Here is a 20,010-nt window from a genome sequence, read left to right as displayed (position 1 = left end):
ACATATGGATACTACAAGAAGTAGAGGTGAGCAGAAGGATAAACTGTCTGCATGTTTGATGGCCAGTTTAAAAAAGCTGGCTTTAGCACTTAGGAGAGTTCTTTATTGGAGAAAAGACCACAAAAGTGATTCATGGGCATGGAAGATATCACCCAGAGACATGTTGGGTAAGAATAAGGCTGAGGAGTCTTAGGGAACACATTGGAGAGGAGGGCAATGAACATAATCTACTCCGGAGGCGAAAAGGGAGTAACCAGAAAAGTGGGGGAAAGTGATGTCATAGAAACCAAGAAAGGAGACATTCACATGGAGATTCTATCTAAAAAAGATTAGGACTAGTAAATTCTGCTGCATCTGGCAATTACAGGCTTATTAACTGTATCTAGGACTGCGGCCAGTACAAGCATGACAGGAGAGATCTTAATTTCAAACAAGGAGTTTACAAAGACAGAGAAACACATGAAAAACAAGCAATTATTAACATTATGAAAAACAAAGAGCGAAAAACAAAAATAAATCTGGGCATGACAGCACACACCTGGAATTCTAGTCCTCTGCAGGCTGAGGCAGGAGAATAAGGAGTTTGAGGTCAGCCTGGGCTATAAAGTGAGACTCTTCACACACATACACACACATACACACACACACACACACACTCTCTCTCTCTCTCTCTCTCTCTCTCTCTCACAAAACAAAAACCTCCCACTAACCACAGTATTCTATAATACTGACTTTGAGTATCATAATGATAACAGAGACTATTCCTGTAAAGAAATCTTTAATGTAAATATATTAGGAAGATAAGAAAGAGAAGGAGTAAAAGTGCTGGCATAAGAGTCCTAAGTTATCATTATGATAAGCCAACAGGCAATGCCTAATTCTGGGTTAAAAAAAAACACTAATGGGGCTGGGAAGGTGGCTCAGTGGTAGAGTGCTTGCATGCCTGAGGCCCTGGGTTCGATTCCCCAGCACCACATAAGCAAAAAGAAAAAAAAAGCCGGAAGTGGCACTGTGGCTCAAGTGGTAGAGTGCTAGCCTTGAGCTGAAGAGCTGAGGGACAGCACCCAGGCCCAGAGTTCAGGCCCCACGACCGGACCCAAACCCCCCCCCCCCCAAAACACTAATGGTACATAGCTATTAATATAAATTTGCAAGTGTGCAACTAGCAAGAGAGAAGCAATTTCTTCACACTGGAGAGAAGGATCTTGAGTAGAGAAGAGATCACTATATTTTGTAATTAGCTTTTTATTTCTGTTCGGCTTATAAAACCACATACCTATGTTGTTTTAATAAAATAAAAACAAAAACAGAGAAAAGCTAAAACAAGTACATACAAAGATCAGAAAAAAGGAAACAAAAATGATGGCGTCTACTGTCATTATTTTTCAATAAAACTAATTCAAAAATTTGTTTATGCAATTAAAAAAACTCTATGAACTGCAGAAAAAATAAATTTATGCAAATATATAAACTAATGAAGCTAAAATGCAATTTTATAAAGTGGTTTCAATGGTAACATAGTTATTTTAAAAGCTATTAGAGTAATTTTATAATTTACTAGCTAATAGCACCATTTTCATAATCAATTATGACTATCCAGGCTAACTACAAAAAGCAACAAATTACAAAATATATCTAACTTTGCTTAACTAGACATTCATAGCTTAAAAGGAACAAGAACGTTATAATAAAATTTCCTTGGTTAAATGAATCATTGAGTACCATTCCCCTGGGGCAGTTTACAAATATATCAGCATTCTTCTTTTTTTATTTAAAACATGTAAAGTCTTTAATCCACTAGCATGAGTATATTATCATAATTACTTAAGCCATCAGCAACTAGCCAAAAGTAGCCATTTTTTAAATATTACATAAAGTGATTGTAGAGTAGAATACTGAAGGCTAAGATTATGGAGGAAGAATAATTCTTAAGAAGGTAGGAACAATAGGAACGGGTTGCTCAAATGAAATAAGAAGAAGGGCAAAGAATTTTAAACCTAAAATATTAAATGTGTGTCATCTATTGAACATCAAGTATACAGGAACAGCTAAATCTGGAACAAATGGAACCACCAGGTAATGTAGTACACCATGAGCATGGGAAATCTGAAGATTATATATACGTATATATACATGCACATATATACATATACACATACATATATGCCATTGACTTTTATCATTTCATTGTTTTTTTGCTAAATATTGTTTCAACCAAAAAGACATATTTTTGTTTTGTGAATTTTTAGTTGAAAACTTCTCCAAGACATTAAAAATAACACAAAATAAAAAGAGAAAATAAAATTCCCAATGGTACATCGGCTAAGTATAAGCCTATTAACATTAGACTGAATTTCTTTCTAATCTTTTGCTATGCATAAATTTTAAATATACTATGCAACTAATTTTATCTTGCCTTTTCCCCTTTATTAGTATATATTAATTGTATAAAATAATGTATTTCATGAATACAAAACTGTGAATATATCAAAAGTCATTGAATTTTGTGCTTTAAATAATGTATTTCATTATAGCATTTTCATACATGTTTCTAATGTAATTTAGTCATATTTACTTCCATTACTCTTATTTGTCTTCCCTTCCCACCTTTTTCAGTTAGCACTGTTACAGAAATTTTCATGTATGCATTTTTCATATACTTTTTAAATATATTGCTTTAATAGAGCCAAAATATTTTACTGGGCAGAGTGCTCATGCCAGTAATCCTCGCTATGCAGGAGGTTGAGATCTGAGGATAGAAGTTTGAAGCCAGCCAAGGCAGGGAAATCTGTGAGGCTCTTATCTGCAATTAACCACCAAAAAAGCCAGAAGTGGCGCTGTGTCTCAAGTGGTAGAGAAATAGCATTGAGCAAAGAAGCTCAGGGACAGATCCTGAGTTCAAGCCCAGGACCAACACACACACACCCAGGACCAACACACACACACACCCAGGACCAACACACACACACACCCAGGACCAACACACACACACACACACACACACACACACACACACACACACACACACACACACACACACACACACACACACACACACACACACACACACACACACACACTTCAATTTGGTGCAGAGACCAACGCCTACTTCATAATCCCTCTGGAGTGGGCTATGCTGCTCCTGTGAGTTGTGTTTGTTAGTAATCGTGGAATAAAGGGTAAATCAGTGTGCTTAAAGATTTAATTTCTGTACCTAAAGATTTTTCTCACACTAAAGACTTCCCTAGGGCTGGGAAGATGGCTCAGTGGTTGAGCGCTTGCCTTGCATGCCTGAGGCCCTGGGTTCGGTTCCTCAGCACCACATAAGCAAAAAGAAAAAAGCCAGAAGTGGCGCTGTGGCTCAAGTGGTAGAGCGCTAGTCTTGAGCTGAAGAGCTGAGGGACAGCGCCCAGGCCCAGAGTTCAGGCCCCATGACTGAACCAAAAAAAAAAAAAAAAAGACTTCCCTAGGCTATAATTCTGGAATGAAGAAAATAAACATCTGAAGACTCTGGAGGTGCTAGTAACTTTCTAGGAGGGCAAGTCAAATGGCGAGCATCAGGAGCACACAAAAACGCGCCACTCTACTGCATGCTCCCAGCACTGCAGCTATTATCTTAACAAGTGAGCTTATTATGGATTACTGCTTTCAGCCTTCTTTTTGTGGTACTGGGGTTGAACGCGGGCATCACGCTTGCCAGGTCTACCACTATGCCACGTCCTAGCCCTTCTTTTTTTAATCTTTGAAATTTTATTCCATAAAAGGTAGGTGCAGCTATTATTCTGAACTACTTTTCTTTCATTATTAGTGAAGTTAAGCCTTTCCATTTCCTTAAACATTTCCAAATGTTTGTGGACTAAATATATTTCCTGTCTAAGAAATTTAATTTTTTCCTTAATATATACTGAACTGATTTTTCCCAATGTGAAAAGCTGTACTGTTCATATAAACTAACACATGTTGCTAGCTCTTTCTTCTGATTGCCAGCCCAGCCCATACACTGCTTGAAAGAGAAAGTTTGCCAGGTGATGGGGGATCAGGCAGGAAGAAAGCAAGTGCCAGGCCCAGCCTGGGCTACATGGTGAGACCCAGAATTAACTCACTCTCGAACCCCCAAAACAGAAAAAAATTGAAGGAGCACCCCCAATGAGACAGAAGCTGGCTGGCTACCGACAGGGTGGAAGGTGCTAGGTGCCCAAGCTCACACAGGACATGTGACCCTTTATGCCACTTGTCACAATGTGAAAACAGCAACTCAGGGACTATGTGAGCACATCAGAGCAGAGCACCTGGCTAGGGTGGGGAGCAGGAAGCAGAGGCTCGGGGGCCTGGCTGACCCTCAGGAACCCCTTCCTCCTCTTCTCTCATGTGCCTAGGTGAGCTGGTGCTGAGCATTTGGCCATGGGAAGGAAAGCTTCCTTTCACAGGGAAGGTATAACTGAGAGGTGAGCACCCAACTCAGGAGAGCTTGAGTTAGATACTGGCCTTCGGTCTCTCCCTGCAAACACATATTATAGTACAACTGCCAATGTCCCAAGAGATGTTCACATCTACAGGGGAAAAAAAAGACACATCTGGAAAAAAAAAAAAAAGCACCCATCATAAAACATAAACTGAATAGACTGTGTGGAAAAGAATTCAAGAGAAGCCAGGCGCTGGTGGCTCAAGCCTGTCATCCTAGCTATTTAGGAGGCTGAGATCTGAGGATCGTGGTTCAAAGCCAGCCTAGGCAGGAAAGTCCGTGAGACTCTTATCGCCAATAAACCACTAGAAAACCGGAAGTGGCACTGTGGCTCAAGCAGTAGAGCGCTCACCTTGAGCTGAAGAGTGCAGGGACAGGGCCCAAGCCCAGAGTTCAAGCCCCACGACCGACCAAAAAAAAAAAAAAATCAATTCAAGGGGCAGGTTCAGAAAAAAAATGTTTACATCTCACAATACATGTATGCCCTCAGGAAGGTAAGAACCAAATGAATGAACAAGATCCCTTGGGTAGCACTGTACATATGAGGAAGAAAAACTGTGAGGACTCAGCTCGGCTGTCTCACGGAGAAAGATGATGTAAAGTTTGAAGGAGACTGGAAGCAGCAGTTGGTGGGGGCAGGAATATGAGATCCTGCCAGGCACGGTGGCTCATACCTGTAATAGTAGCTACTCAGGAGGCTGAGATCAGAGGACAGAAGTTCGATGCCAGCCTGGACAGGAAAGTCTGTGAGATTCTGATCTCCAATTAACCACCAAAAAGCCAGAAGTGGAGCTGTGGCTCAAGTGGCAGAGCACCAGCAAGAGCACACGGCTCTGATTTCAAGCTCAAGTACCAGCACACACCAAAAGAGTATGAGGTCCTGGAAGCCACATGAAGACAGTGTTCAAGAGGAAATCGAGATCAGTGAGGCTTAAGAAGGGTGACAGGTTGAGTGAGCCATAGTCACCACTCAGACCTTGCTGAGGGCACTTTCAGTGGACTGTAGGCTGTAAGCCTACAAGCATGGGCTCCCACACCAGTGGGAGGAACCTGCTTGCCTTGAAGATCAGCAGGAAAGGGGCTGGAAATTGAGAGCGAGGGGGATATTTGCTTGCTTCTGGGGCCTAATTATTTATACAGACTTGGAAAACACTTAATAATTGTCAAAACCAAGGATAACAGATAAATGCATGCAGTGCTATTTTTCCATTTGTAACAAATTATACAGGTAAATTTTACTCTAGAGTGGTTAGAAGAAAGGCCCCACTGCCTTCTTGTCTGAAAATTTTGCCTCATAATCTACTACTCTTGGAGCCTGTGCACCCTTTGTGAATCTAAATGATGATTTTGAACCCTTTTCTAAGAATAGGTACATATTCACACACACAAATTTCTTTTCTTGGAATTTCAGGTGATTTTCCAAGAGAAATTTCAGTTTATCCAATCATGGTCTGAGATTCTAGTCTTTTATCAATATCACATGTAACTTGGTAAAAATCTCTCTCAGACACCAAGTCTGTGGTAATTTGTTATAGCGAGCAGTCCTCAGAAACCAATACATAGCACATACATAGAAAGACCAAAACATGTGACACACTGAAGCAAATTCTTCCCAGGGCACTCAGTGGCTCTTCTTCTTGACTTCAGTGCAGGAAGTAATAAACAGTCACTGTCACAGCCTGTGTCTTCTAAGGTTGATGATTCCCCCCCCCCCACATACACCAGTACCTTATTCGTCATTTCACCCACACTTCCCCATGCGTAAAAGGTATAAATATCAAATCTATTGATCTTTTGTTTAATGAAGTATTGCTTTTGTGTCATAATAAAACATGAACCTTCCCCAATCTCACAAATATCGTCACCATATTTTCTTAATGCTTTCATCAGTTTTTTCAATGACAACTCGAACCAGATAGGAGCCGCATTTAAAGAGCTCTCAGCGCTGCCCTCTGCCCCAAGCCTTTTCACAACAGTCCTGGGTGCCAGACAGTCATCTTCTCCCCGTTCTAGGAAACTGAGGCACGAAGTCGTGCTCAAGGCCACACAGCACATCCAAGATGTCCAACCCAGACTGCGTTTCTTACCCCATTGTTCTGCTTCTCAAGAAATTCCAGTTTAAATATTTTACTCATCTGACTTAGTTTGGTTTTAAGAGTGAGATGGAACTGAAACTTTGGTTCCTAAATGTTCAGCCAACCAATCTATACATATTGACCATTCTATTTTTATACCATAGCTGTAAAATGCCATCATGATAGTGTACTACACTAGCAAATCTACTTGAATCTGGTCCTGAATTCTCTCTATACACTCCATTTCACCCCTGTAGCAGATGTTAGCTTTTTATATAATAAGGATATTGTTAGCTTTAGCCTTTCCTATTTGATACAAATATTTTGTCACATATTTTTTTAGTGTGGTCATAAAAATTCCTTCCAGTTTTCTTCTACTGCTTCAGAGTTCAAGAACTCTGGTAAGCATCCACTTCTATTTCTAATTTTACTATGAGATTAAAAAAACCCAAATATTTGGCATATATTCAGTCCATTTGGAGTTCGAGTAGCATAAAATAATCTAAATAAAATTGTAAGCTTGGGTGCTTAGAGTTTTCCCAACCTTTTATTGTAGTGAAATACATGTAGCACATCATTTACTATCTTAATCACTGTTACCAGTCCAGTAGTGTTAAATATATTGATAATACTGTGCCACCACCTCCATTGCCATGCCTCTTTGCATACTGTAAAACTGACTCTCTACCCACTACGCACTAACTCCCCATTCCTCTTCTCCTCAACTCAACACCATTCTTTTCTGAGTCTCTGCTATTGACTTCTAGGTAGCTCTTTAAGTGGAACCATACAGGGCTGGGAAGGTGGCTTAGTGGTAGAGTGCTTACCTAGCATGTATGAAGCCCTGGGTTCAATTCCTCATTACCACATAAACAGAAAAAGCAGGAAGTGGCACTGTGCCTCAAGTGGTAGAGTACTAGCCTTGAGCAAAAGGAGCTCAGGGACTGTGCCCAAGGCCCAGAGTTCGAGCCCCAAGACTGGCAAAAAAGAAAAAAAATTATGTAAGTGGAATCATACAGACTAATCTTTTTGTCTGGCCTGTTTCACAGTATAATGTCAAGGTTCATCCATGTTGCAGCATGCCAGAACTTCCTTTGTAAGGCTGGAACATTCCATTGCAGGGATACACCACATTTTGCTTATCCGTTCATCTACCAATGAGCCATCCAGCCTGGACTGCTCCCCTGCTTAACTTACTGTGAGTAATGCTGCCATGGACATGGATGTATCTGTTTTGAGCCGCTGCTTTAAATTCTTTTAAGTATTTTCCCAGAGCTTCTTTTTTCAGCTATTTGAGGAGTCACCATATCACTTTCCATAGTGGCTATATCATTTTATAGTCCCACTAACATATACAAGGGTTCCAGTTTCTCCACATACTTGCCAATATTTGTAATTTTCTGGTTGCTTTGCTGTTGTTAGCTTTCTTAATAAACAGTAATGCTAATGGATATGAGGTATATCTCATAGTTTTCATTTTCATTTCCCTAATGATTGGTGATGTTGAGCATCTTTTCATTTGCTTATTGTTCTTTACTTTGGAGAAATATCTGCTCAAGTCCTTTGCCCATTTTTTAACTAGTTCGGTTTTTGGGTTTTTTTTGATGCCAGTTCTGAGGCTTGAACTCAGGGCCTGGCCACTGTCCTTGGGCTTTTGTGTACAAGGCTAGTGGTCTATCACTTGAGCCACAGTTCCAGTTCCTGCTTTTTGGTATTTAATTGGAGGTAAGAGTCTTCTGGATTTTCCTGCTTGGGCAGGCCTGGAAAAAAAAATCCTCAGATCTCAACCTCCTGAGTAGCTAAGATTACAGGTGTGAGACACAGGTGCCCAGTTGGTTTGATTTTTTTTTGTTGTTTTTTTTTGGGGGGGGGGGTGGAATTTGGGCCTTAAGGAATTGTCTATGCAACCTAGATATTAATCCCTTATCAGATATGACTTGTAAATACTCTCTCCCCCTTTTTTTTGATTTGCCTGTTTATTGTTGATAGTATGTTTTGATGCACAAAAATTTTAATTTTGGGAAAATCTAGTTTGTCTGTATTTTCTTTTTTGCTATGAAATCTGATATTATCAAGTCTTTGCCCTATAGTTTCTTCTAAGCTTCTAAGTGTTTTATAGTTTTAGCTCTGACATTTGAGTCTTTGACCCATTTGGAGCTAATTTTGTTTTTTTTGGTCGTAGTGCCTGAACTCTGGACCTGGGCACTGTTCCTCAGCACTTAAGCTCAAGGCTAGAGCTCTACCACTGAGCCATAGCACCACTTCTGGCTTTTTCTGCTTACGAGGTGCTGAGGAATGGAAACCAGGGCCTCATGCATGCAAGGCAAGCATTCTACCACTGAGCCACCTTCCCAGCCACTCGGAGCTAATTTTTATATAAGGTGTTAGATAAGGGTTTCCCTTAATTTTTTTGCCTGTGGACACCAGCACAACTTGTTGAAACTATTGTCCTTTGCCCAGTGAATGGTTTTGGCCCTCAGAATCATTTGATCATATATGCAAGGGTTTATTCTTGGGTTCCCTATCTAATCTACCACACGTGTGTCTATGCTAGCATCACTGTATTGATTACTGTAACTTTCTAGTAGGCTTTGAAATCAAGAAACTTAAGTTGTTCAGCTTACTTCTTATTTTTTAAGATTGTTTTGACTACCTAAAATTCTTTGAGATTCCACATGAACTTAAAAGAGAGAGTTTTCTATTTCTGCAAAAACTGTACCAGGGTTTTGATAGAGGTGGCACCAAATTCTGTAGATCACTTGTAAAATACTGGTAACATAATAATGTTAAGCCTTCAATCCATGAGCATGGAATATTTGCATTTACCTATATCAACTTTAATTTCTCTCAGCAGTGTCCTGCAGTTGTCACTGTACAGGTCTTTTACTTCCTTGATTACCATCTGATGCTGTTGTAAACAGAAATGTTTTAAAAACTTCCTTTTTGGTTATTGTAAGTGTATAGAAACACAACTTAACTTTTTATGTGTTGACTTTGTATTCTGCTACCCTGCAGAATTCAGTTATTTTGTCTAACAGCTATTTGTGGATTTTTTTATTTTTTGCATGTAAGATCATAATATTGCCAAACAGTTAATTTTACTTCTTCCCTTTCAATTTTTTCCCATTTACTTGTTTTTCTTGACCGAATGCTCTTGCTAGACCTTCTAGTATAGTGTTAAATAATGAATGAAGGCATCCTTAATGTTAAGAAAAAAGCTTTCAGTCTTTTATCACTGACAGTTACAGGCACTGTGGGTTTGCTTCAAATGCTGCTCTTATTATGTTAAGGTAGTTTCCTTCTGTTCCTAGCTCATTGGATGTTTTTATTAGGAAGAGTTACTGTATTTTCTGCTTCAACTGAGATGATCATGTGTGGGGATTTTACTTCATTTTGTTAATGTGGTATATTATGTTAATTTTCATATGTTGAACTATCCTCATACTGCAAATATAAATGTCACTTGGATATAGTGTGTAATACTTCCATTAAGCTGCCAAATCAGATTTGTTAATGTTCTGTTAGGGGCTTTTATACCAATGCTCATTAAGGGATATGAGTATATAGTTTTCTTTCCTTTAGTATCTTTGGCTTTGATATCAAGATTTTTTTTAAAATGTTTGGTCAAATTCACCAATAAAGCCATTGGATCCAGCCTTTCTTTTGTTGGGATATTTATAGTTACTCATTCGATCTCCTTTCTAAATTATAAACCTATTCCTTGTGTCTTGGTAGGTTTTGAGTTTCTATGACTTTGTCCATATGATCTAGGTTATCTGATTTGTTGGTAAACAACTGCTTATAGAACGCATTTGCAATTCTATTTATTTCTGAAGACCAGTAATAATGTCCCTATTTTCATTTCTTATTTTAGTAATGTGAATGTTACTTCATCTATCTAATGATTGTCAATTGTATTTCAAAGAACCAACTTTCAGTTTCACTGATTTTCCCTATTGTTTTTCTATTCTCTACTTCACGTATCCCTGATCTAATCTTTATTATTTTCCTTCTTCTAATTTGGGGTTTAATTTGTTCTTCTTTTTCTAGTTCTTTAAACTGTAAGTTCATTGAAAATCTTTCCTGTGATTTTTTTTTTCTTTTGGTGGGAAGAGCTTGTTAGTCAGTACTAGGGTTTGAAATTCAGAACCTTACACCAGGTAAGCAAGTGATCTACCACTTGAGCCAGGACCCCCAGCCCTTTTGTGCTTTGTGTGTTTTTGTGCTGGTCATGGAACATGAACTCAGGGCCTAGACATTGTAGTTAATTGGACATTAGAGACTTAGGGACTTTCCTGCCAGGACTGGCTTCAACCTGCAATACTGAGATCTCAGCCTCCTAAGTAGCAAGGATACAGGCATGGGCCACTAGCACCTGGCAACTCTTGTTATTTTTTAAATAGGGTTTCCCTACTTGTCACTGCTGGCCTGGACCGTGATTTTTCTATTTATGATTCCTGTATAGCTAGCATGACAGATGAGAGCTAGTGTGACCAACTTTTTATTAGTTGAGATGAGGTCTTTCAAACTTTTGTCTCAGGGTTGCTCTAACTGCAATCCTCTAGGTCTCAAGTCTACAGAGTGAGTGGTTAGGACTTTTCAGGCATGGGCTGCTTATATCCAGCTTCCCTGAGCATTACTTACAGAATATATTTGTGGCTACAAATTTCTTTGGCTTTTCTTTACCTAAGAATATGTTAATGTCTCAATGTCTCAAAGTGCTGTTTTTTGTTTTTTTGTTTTTTTTCAAATACAGCATTGTGTTTTGTGAGGCTTTAGTACAATATGAGCCTATTGCTTTATGGCTTCCAGAGTTTTTGATGAAAAATCTGCTGGTAATTTTATTGAGGATCCCTTGTATGTGACTAGTAAGAATTTTTTTTTTTTTTTTGGGGTCCGGTCGTGGGGCCTGAACTCTGGGCCTGGGCACTGTCCCTCAGCTCTTCAGCTCAAGGCTAGCGCTCTACCACTTGAGCCACAGTGCCACTTCCAGTTTTTTTCTTTTTGCTTATGTGGTGCTGGGGAATCAAACACAGGGCCTCATGCAGGCAAGGCAAGTGCTCTACCACTGAGCCACCTTCCCAGCCCTGTGACTAGTAGGAAATTTTGTCTTAATTAGTATACAAGTCCCCATAGTCCCTTATACCCTACTCAAACCAATAACATGCCACCAAGTCCATGTAACAACCCCTTACCCACATTCTAATTTATTTAGGTGAAACAGAACCTTTGTTTTATTCTTTTATTTCTCATCTTTATCACAGATTGTGCTTAGAGAATTCAGCAAGTAGAGAATGACTATGAAGAGCCAACACTGAAACAATTGCATGAAAGGAAAAACAAAAAAAAAAAACATTTGAATACTTATCTTGGGGTTCACTCCCCTAACATCAACTTATCTGACCTTTTCTGCTTGACTCAGACATATACTAATTATTACAAATAAGGGAAACCATGGGACCTATGTTTCTTTGGGCCTGACTTACTTCACTTAATATAATTTTTTTCCGTTATGTCGAAAAATGAACTTTGGTGGGGGATTGGGGGAGAGGATTGGGTGGGGAGGAGTATGGAAAGGGATGGGAAGGGGAAAAAAAGAGGAGGCAACAATGCTTGATAAAAAATGTACCCGTTATCTTGCCCATGTAATTGTAACTCCTCTGTATGGTATTCTCACAATAAAAAAAAAAAAAAAACCAACACTGACCCTTGAAGAGTTAAGGGCCTCTCATCTAAAGAAGCAGCAAGTCTAACATAAAAGCTGAAAAATCTCCACAAAGGGAAAAGAATACTAATACTAACACTAAGCTTACAGTGCTTAGTTAATCTCATCAAATTTTGGCTGAATGCTCAAAGCTGTGGCCCTCACATCCTGGAGGTCCTCATAGCAGGAAGGGTAGGGTTGCCCTGGGTCCAGTCACAAAAACTTCCAGGAGGGCTCCAGGCCAGGAAAAAAGTAACTTTCCACCTCCCCTGCTTAGAGCTCTCTAAGTAAATTGCTGTTTCCTTGTCTGATAACCCTTACCCTCAGCTTCCTCAAACCTCAGTTGAGAGAGGGGGGTGGGGGGGAAGAGAGAGAGAGAGAGAGTTTAGTATTTTTCCTTCAGAAAAACAAGTCCAATCAACTAACCAATCAATCAAGCAAACAAAAATCCTTTTACAGTTTGGAAAGGGCTTTAGATTAAATAAGCCTTCTCCTGATCCCAAAGAACATACCACATGGAGATCCAGACAGAGACCACTACCAAATATACATGAATACATATGAATATGTAACAATCAAGATACACAAAGCTAACATTTAAGATCTGTGTACCTAGCCAGGTGCTGGTGGTTACACCTGTAATCCTAACTATTTTAGAAAGCTGAGATCTGAGGATCATGGTTCAAAGACAGCCTGGGCAGGAAAGTCCGTGAGACTCTTCTTTTTTTTAAATTTTTTAACAGCTTAATTTTGAAATGTTAGACTCATAATAGTCTGCAAAATAGTACAGAAAGTACTTGAGTGTATTTTAGACAACTTTCCCAGAGGATAATTAATACAACTATAATGTATTTATCAAAACCAGAAAATTGATACTGGAATAGTATTTTAAAAACTGCATACATTATTCATACCAAATCATTTTATAACTAAGAAATTAGCATTAGGGTGACATTGACGTTGTTGAAAAAGAAATGTACTCTACCTGACTTATGTAACTATAACCCGTCAGTAGATTATAATAACAATAAAAATTACCTTTATAATTAAAAAAAATTAGACCCTTCCCTTAGGAATTACACATGGCTATATATATGTGAAGAAGATCTGTCTAGAAGCAGATTCGTGGCAGTATTTCTAATAGTAGAAACCTGCAACACTGAACAAGTACTTAAGGTACATGAACACGAGACATACAAAAGTAGACATGAATATTCAGAAAAGCCTCACAGAAAGCATTCCTAGGTTTTACTAGTTAAAATTAGGACACAGAGGAAAAAAGATTAATGATAATACAGAAGTAAATATGCTCATGCTCTTGCTACCAAAAAAAAGTAATTTTTTTCTAATTTAATTCCTGTCTGTATTAAAATGAGAATGAAATCATAATTCTCATATGCCCACAAAAGAACAAATATAATCATAATAATCCACATCTATAAAGAAGTAGAAAAGGAATAAAAGGAATTTTAAAGCGAATTAAAATAGAATGGGGTCAGATTGTGTCAAAGGTAAGAATATCAGAGATTTTTGCAGACAACTGTTGCCAAACACATAGAGTCAAATTAAGTAAAAATTCTTCACTCAAGATAAAAATATCCCCAGAACTGTATCACTTGTCCTGGTGCACACAGACTAGCTGTCACAAAGCATGATGACAGACAATGTGCTGGGAAGCTGGGTATGCCCGAGTCTCCTGATCCATGGGGACTGTGTGTCAGTGACCATCTAACCTCTTGGCCCGACTTGCTGGAGGCTCTATCATGCCTTCTGGACAAGGCCTTCAGAATTCTGACACAGGGCTGGTGATCTCATCACACTATTCCTAAATCTAAGTGCCCAAGAGTTCTTTGTTAAGGTGCTAAAGAGATCAGCTTACCTAAGCAAGTCAGTGGTTATCTATTGGTTATGTTTTCAGTAACAGTTTCCTAATAAGTCCAGACGTGAAAACTGAGCTGACAACTCTAACATCTAACATCTGTGAAGTATGCTGTGCTTCTCAAAGTGTGTGTTTTCATGCAATATGCCCAAGAAGAGGACTATTCTTGGTCTTGGGTGCACAGAGTAGGGCTGCAGAAAGGAATCAAGTATCCAGTTGTCATCATTCATTGATTTTCCCTATCTAACTTCCACAAACTCACATTGCAAATCCATCTAAATGTTCATACTCATCCAGACACAGATGGCTTACACCTGTAATCCTAGCTACTCAGGAGGCTGAGATTCGCCTCAGGCAGATCCTGCCAGATCCTGCCAGCTCAGGCAGGAATGTCTATGAAATTCTTATCTCCAATTAACTAAAAGAGAAGAAAAGCCTAAAGTGGAGCTGTAGCTCAAGGGTATAGTGCCAGCCTTATATGAAAATGCTGAGACAGTGTCCAGGCCCTGAGTTCAAGCCCCAGTACCAGCACATAAATACATACATACGTACATACATACATACATACATACATACATACACACACATAAATGTTCACACTCAGATCTGAGATCCTATTATGAAAAGAAAAGAATATCTCATTCTGAAACTGTGAAACAAAGGAAGGATGACAGGAAAAAGAAATCAAAATATTAGCTGGCGACGAGTTTAAATAATTCTAATAGTTTTATATAGCAAACAAATTTTATTCAGTCAGGTATAAAATTAGAAAACTTTAAATGGGAAACAGAATGATTTGGCTGTGGTTTTAAAATACTCTGTGATTAAAGGAGTAAGGAGCTAGGAATAAATATGACTACTAAAATATGTTTGAAACAGCCCTTTAAGATAATGGCTAAATCAAGGCAACTCAAATTCTGTTTTGGTGGGGTTTTTTTTTTTGGGTCCCCTTTACTGAAAAAAATGCTCCAAGACGTTACCGTGCATTTTGGGTCCTTTCAATCATCCTTGGGGAAGACACCTGAAATATTTCTAGGCAAGTGTTCTCATCATTCAAATGCATTTAGTTTGGTATATAATATGTCAAATTGATAACCGAAAGTATTATATTTAGGATCAAATAACTTTTCAGCTTTTTTTTTTTTTTTTGGGCAGTCCTGGAACCTGAACTCAAGGCCTGGGCACAGTCCCTCAGCTTCTTTTGCACAAGGCTAGCACTCTACCACTTGAGCCACAGCACCACTTCCGGGTTTTTCTGCTTATGTGGCAAGAAGGAATCAAACCCAGGGCTTCATGTATGCTAGGAAAGCACTCTACCACTAAGTCACATTCCCAGCCCCTCTGAGCATATTTTTGCCAGTGTTGCCTCCGCTGATACCACTCTGACTATCAATAAAATTATTCCAAATGTTACAGCTCCCCATACATTAGCAGATATTCAAATACAATGCCTAAACATTAGCAAGAAATTCTTTCATTCTGAGAGAGAATGAGACTCCTAAGCTGGGAATAGGGTGAGAAAAAGGAAATTTTAATTTCCCTAATACCTGTTCAGCTATGGAAATTACAAAGGAAAGGAACAATCCAGACAATCTATTTTTTTTGGGGGGGGATCGGTCATGGGGCTTGAACTCTGGACGCTGTCCCTCAGCTCTTCAGCTCAAGGCAAATGCTCTAGTGCTTGAGCTACAGTGCCACCTCCTAGACAATCTATTTTATTCTATGTGAACATCCTCCTTTTGCTTGAACTCAGGGCCTGGGCACTGTCCTGAGCTTCTTTTGCTCTCTACCACTTGCTCTTTAGCACTCTGCCACTTGAGCCACAGTGCCATTTCCGGCCTTTTCTGTTTATTTGGTACAGAGGAATTGAATCCAGGGTTTCATGCATGCTAGGCAACCACTCTACCACTAAGCCACATTCCCAGCCCTCTAGGTCAGCATCTTTAGGAAAGTGATTATTTCACATGCTTATATTTGCCTCTCAGGCATAGTTAGCAAGAAGATTTGGCATATTTGAGGCATTTATGGCAACTAAAAGTAGCATCACCTTGGTAATTTCATAACTATGATGTAGAAGAAACACCTGTATGAAATAATCTGGAAATAGTTATTGTGAATGATACCATTAGTGCCCTTAAGATACGGAATCAATAGGCAGGGAGATATACATATAAGCTACAGCTTATTAGCAGTATAAGTCTATCCCACATCACTGTGGTGGAAATTAACTGAGCCACAGTATTGGACACAGAGCAGCCCTCAGTAGCTATGAGTTACTATTACTTCACTGTGTCCACTGTGACTTGCTTTCTGTACCTTGGGAAGCAGAGAACATGACATAGAGAAGACAGGAAAGCCCCTTCCTCCAATGCATTACACTGTAACCCACACAAGTCCATCTCTTGCAGGGGAGACAGGGGCCTAGACTAGCCATCTGGGATCTTTATATAGAACTAATTCCTATTCAAGACACACATGATTTTTCATGATCCAAAAAGCCAATCTTGGGTGTCAATTGTTATTCTCAGTGAATACAAAGGAATTCTTCGGTCTAAAATACAGATTTAAAGAGGAAACCCCATTGACACCACAAAGAGCAGATGAATTAGAACTCAAAGAGCAGATTCGTGACATCTGAGTGAATAAGGAAGCCAATTCCAAGACTATGAAGGAAGAGACAGGATAGCCAAGCAGCCAGCAGTAAAACCAACCAGGGTGACATCAGGAAGGAGGGAGTTTTAGACTTCCTTCTCATTTGAGCTACACACTTACTTAGCCCAGCCAGAAGAATTCCATGGGAACAAAGTACCTTCTTCCTCCGATAGTTTGTGGCTCTAAAGAGTGCCATAACTGAGCATATAATGATGTCTAAATGAGGAAAAAACATAATGGATTTCAAATACAAACATGGAATATAATGCCAATGTAAATAATTCACATTCTCCCTGAGATTATTAGGAATAAGTTTCAGAAAGCTTTCTTAGTAAAGAAAGATCTTAAATATAACAGTTGACATACACAAAAGATAAGTAGTATTCTCAGTGAGTGTACTACGATCTGTTTTGAGCCTCCAGATGTCCTGGGCCAAGGGGCAAAGAGTAGAGGAGAAAGAATATGTAGCTGTATGAACAGGACAAATACTAGATTTCTAGGGGCTATGCACACTGATCTGCTAGAGCACCTATCTCTTGTAAGATGCAAAACGCTGTCCTGTCTCCATTTACATTCCCTTCCTTCCTTCCTTCCTCCCTCCCTTTTTTTTTTTGGGTCCAGTCATGGAGCCTGAACTCTGGGCCTGGGCACTGTCCCTCAGCTCTTCAGCTCAAGGCTAGCGCTCTACCACTTGAGCCACAGCGCCACTTCTGGCTTTTTTCTTTTTGCTTATGTGTGGTGCTGAGGAATTGAACCCAGGGCCTCAGGTATGCAAGGCAAGCACTCTACCACTGAGCCACCTTCCCAGCCCCCCTTCCTCCCTTCCTACAGATGGGGGAATCAAACCCAAAACCTCATAGTACTGGACAAGAACTCTACCACTGAGCCACACTCCCAGCTTCTATTTACCTTTTAAGCCATCTATACATAGTGAAATCCCTTCCTTCTATAATGGGTGCTCAATAAGTAATATTACAAAGAAAGCAAAAGACAAAGAAGAAGAACGGAAGAACAATTGAAAAAGTTAGTGTAGCTCCCCCAAGTGAGTTTTACTTGAAGTTACACTTGTTTCCAGGGAATTGAATAGAACCCAACCCTGAGGATGGCTTGGTCAATTATATAGCTGTCCTTGCAAGATGGTAGGGCTAGGGCTCTAAGACAGGGCTGAAATAAGCTGAATTTTAGAACAACTTGGACAGATAATGGAGGTATGACGATGGAAGTATTTTTTAATCACATTTATTTATTTCCATTTTCTTGCAATTCCAAACACATCATTTTAAATAACATTGTGATGATCACAAATGTTGAAGTATTCAATTTTTCTAGCCCTCTGACTTCATAACCCATATACTCCCACCATGACCTATGTTTGTAGGCTGTCTTTGGTCATGAAAATACAAAAGGTCTTGCTTAACCTGTTAACAAACACAGCAGCTGCAAATGTCCTATAATTTTTGAAAACATAATGTCATTTCACTGGAAAGAGGAGCATCTCTTAAACATTGACCAGAAAATTTTATCCATCCTTTATGTTGCTCATGTAATAAATGCTTGTTAAAAGAGTGAAAAAATAAGCATAGAATTTGTTCCAGCTATACGTCATATACTGAGTTACCTGAAGACATAACTTATGCAAAGAACATTCTAGTTAGTTCCTCTAAACTGACCATATGTTCGTAAACCGTAAGTCCAAGTTTTTATAGCTGGGTCGCAGTGACATTGTTTATGACTGTGTTACCACTCTGAAACTGAACCTGTGAATAACAGACCATTTGACTAGAGAAAGTAAGTCTCTCCACAGATGATGTCTTTAACAAGACACATGTAATACTTAAGGAAACAATTTGTATTATATAATCAAGTATTAATATAAAACACAAGCCGAAACAAGAAAACATGAATATCCTACCTGAACATCTTTGTATTTGTCTCGTAAATCCAACAGCCGGTGATAAGCTTTGATGGCTTCTGAAAATTCCCCGACATCCGTGCTGGTGAGGATGTAGTTCTCCCAGATCTGCCAGTGTTCATAGTTACACTTGAGAGCTTCTTGTAGAGTTCTGAAAGCTTTGACTCTAGCGAAGATCAAATTTTTAAAATGAACCTTTTTTTAAAATTAGAATACAACATAGCTAAGTATTTAGCATGCTAATGTGAACCATCGGTCCATCATCCTTGTCAATAAACAGAACCAGAGGCCCACATAACCCTAACTAGCTCAAACTTTCCTATAAAATCTGACAGACCCTTTAGCATACATAGCATACCTACAGAAATATTCCTTTCCTAACCTATTTACTGGTAACAGGACATTATTTTATAACTAGGGGCCAGTCTCACCATCCCCAGGAGAAGGCCCAAACCCAGAATAGCCTAGTTAGCATAAGTGCAAGCCTGCAAGACAAAAAAATAGGGACATGAAAGTAGTCAAGAGATTATGGGTAAGGTCAAAAACAAAACAAAAAGTTCTTCATACTCTAAACCAAACTACAAAACAAAATTCTACCACCTGTGGGGAAAAGCTACACTAGAAACAACAGTGTACAAAATTACCAAGCAAGACATAAATAAAACTGTAACAATCTATGCCAAGTGTGGTGGTACATTCCTATAATCCCAGCACTTGGGAGGCTTGAGGAAGGAGTATCAGGTCAGCCTGAGCTACACAGTGAGATTCTGTCTCAAAAATAAGAAAAGAAAAGAAAAGAAACTATATGGGGCTGGGAAGGTGGCTCAGTGGCAGAGCACTTGCCTTGCATTCCTGAGGCCCTGGATTCGATTCCTCAGCACCACATAAGCAAAAAGAAAAAAGCCGGAAGTGGTGCTGTGGCTCAAGTGGTAGAGCACTAGCCTTGAGCTGAAGAGCTGAGGGACAGCGCCCAGGCCCAGAGTTCAGGCCCCACGACCGGACCCAAAAAAAAAAAAAAACCTATCAAATATTTAAACAAATTTGTTTATAACGAATACTGAAAGAGACAAAAGAAATAATTTACATTTTAAAAGAGTAAGAGCTTGTGAAATAAAACCAGGTAGAAATGAAAGATCATGGAGATGTGACTAAGAACCAACTGGACATTTCAGAATTATAAGAAACATCAAAACAAAACAAAATCAACAGGCGACTAAAACTAGGCTGCAGAATGTCAAAGAAAAAACTTGTGAACTAGAAGAGAATATTGAGGAATTTCAGATTAATAAACAGAAGAACAGTGAGGAAACAGAAGAAAGAATGAGA

The 20,010-nt window shown here is 39.2% G+C and overlaps 1 protein-coding gene across 2 annotated transcripts in view; it reads right to left on the bottom strand.

The window, feature by feature from the left end:
* Ttc27 (tetratricopeptide repeat domain 27) overlaps positions 1-20,010 on the bottom strand; it is a 134,360-nt gene that overhangs the window by 12,988 nt on the left and 101,362 nt on the right. For both annotated transcript variants that reach the window (XM_042696777.1, XM_042696778.1), the window contains exon 16: positions 18,685-18,850. In XM_042696777.1, coding sequence (XP_042552711.1) covers positions 18,685-18,850 — 166 coding nt within the window. The remainder of the gene's footprint in view (positions 1-18,684; positions 18,851-20,010) is intronic.

The sequence above is a fragment of the Dipodomys spectabilis genome, unplaced genomic scaffold (assembly GCF_019054845.1).
Source record: "Dipodomys spectabilis isolate Male_0828 unplaced genomic scaffold, ASM1905484v1 ptg000210l, whole genome shotgun sequence".
Classification (NCBI taxonomy): Eukaryota; Metazoa; Chordata; class Mammalia; order Rodentia; family Heteromyidae; genus Dipodomys; species Dipodomys spectabilis.
The sequence above is the reverse complement of the archived record's forward strand: the minus strand, read 5'-3'. Positions and strand labels throughout refer to the sequence as shown.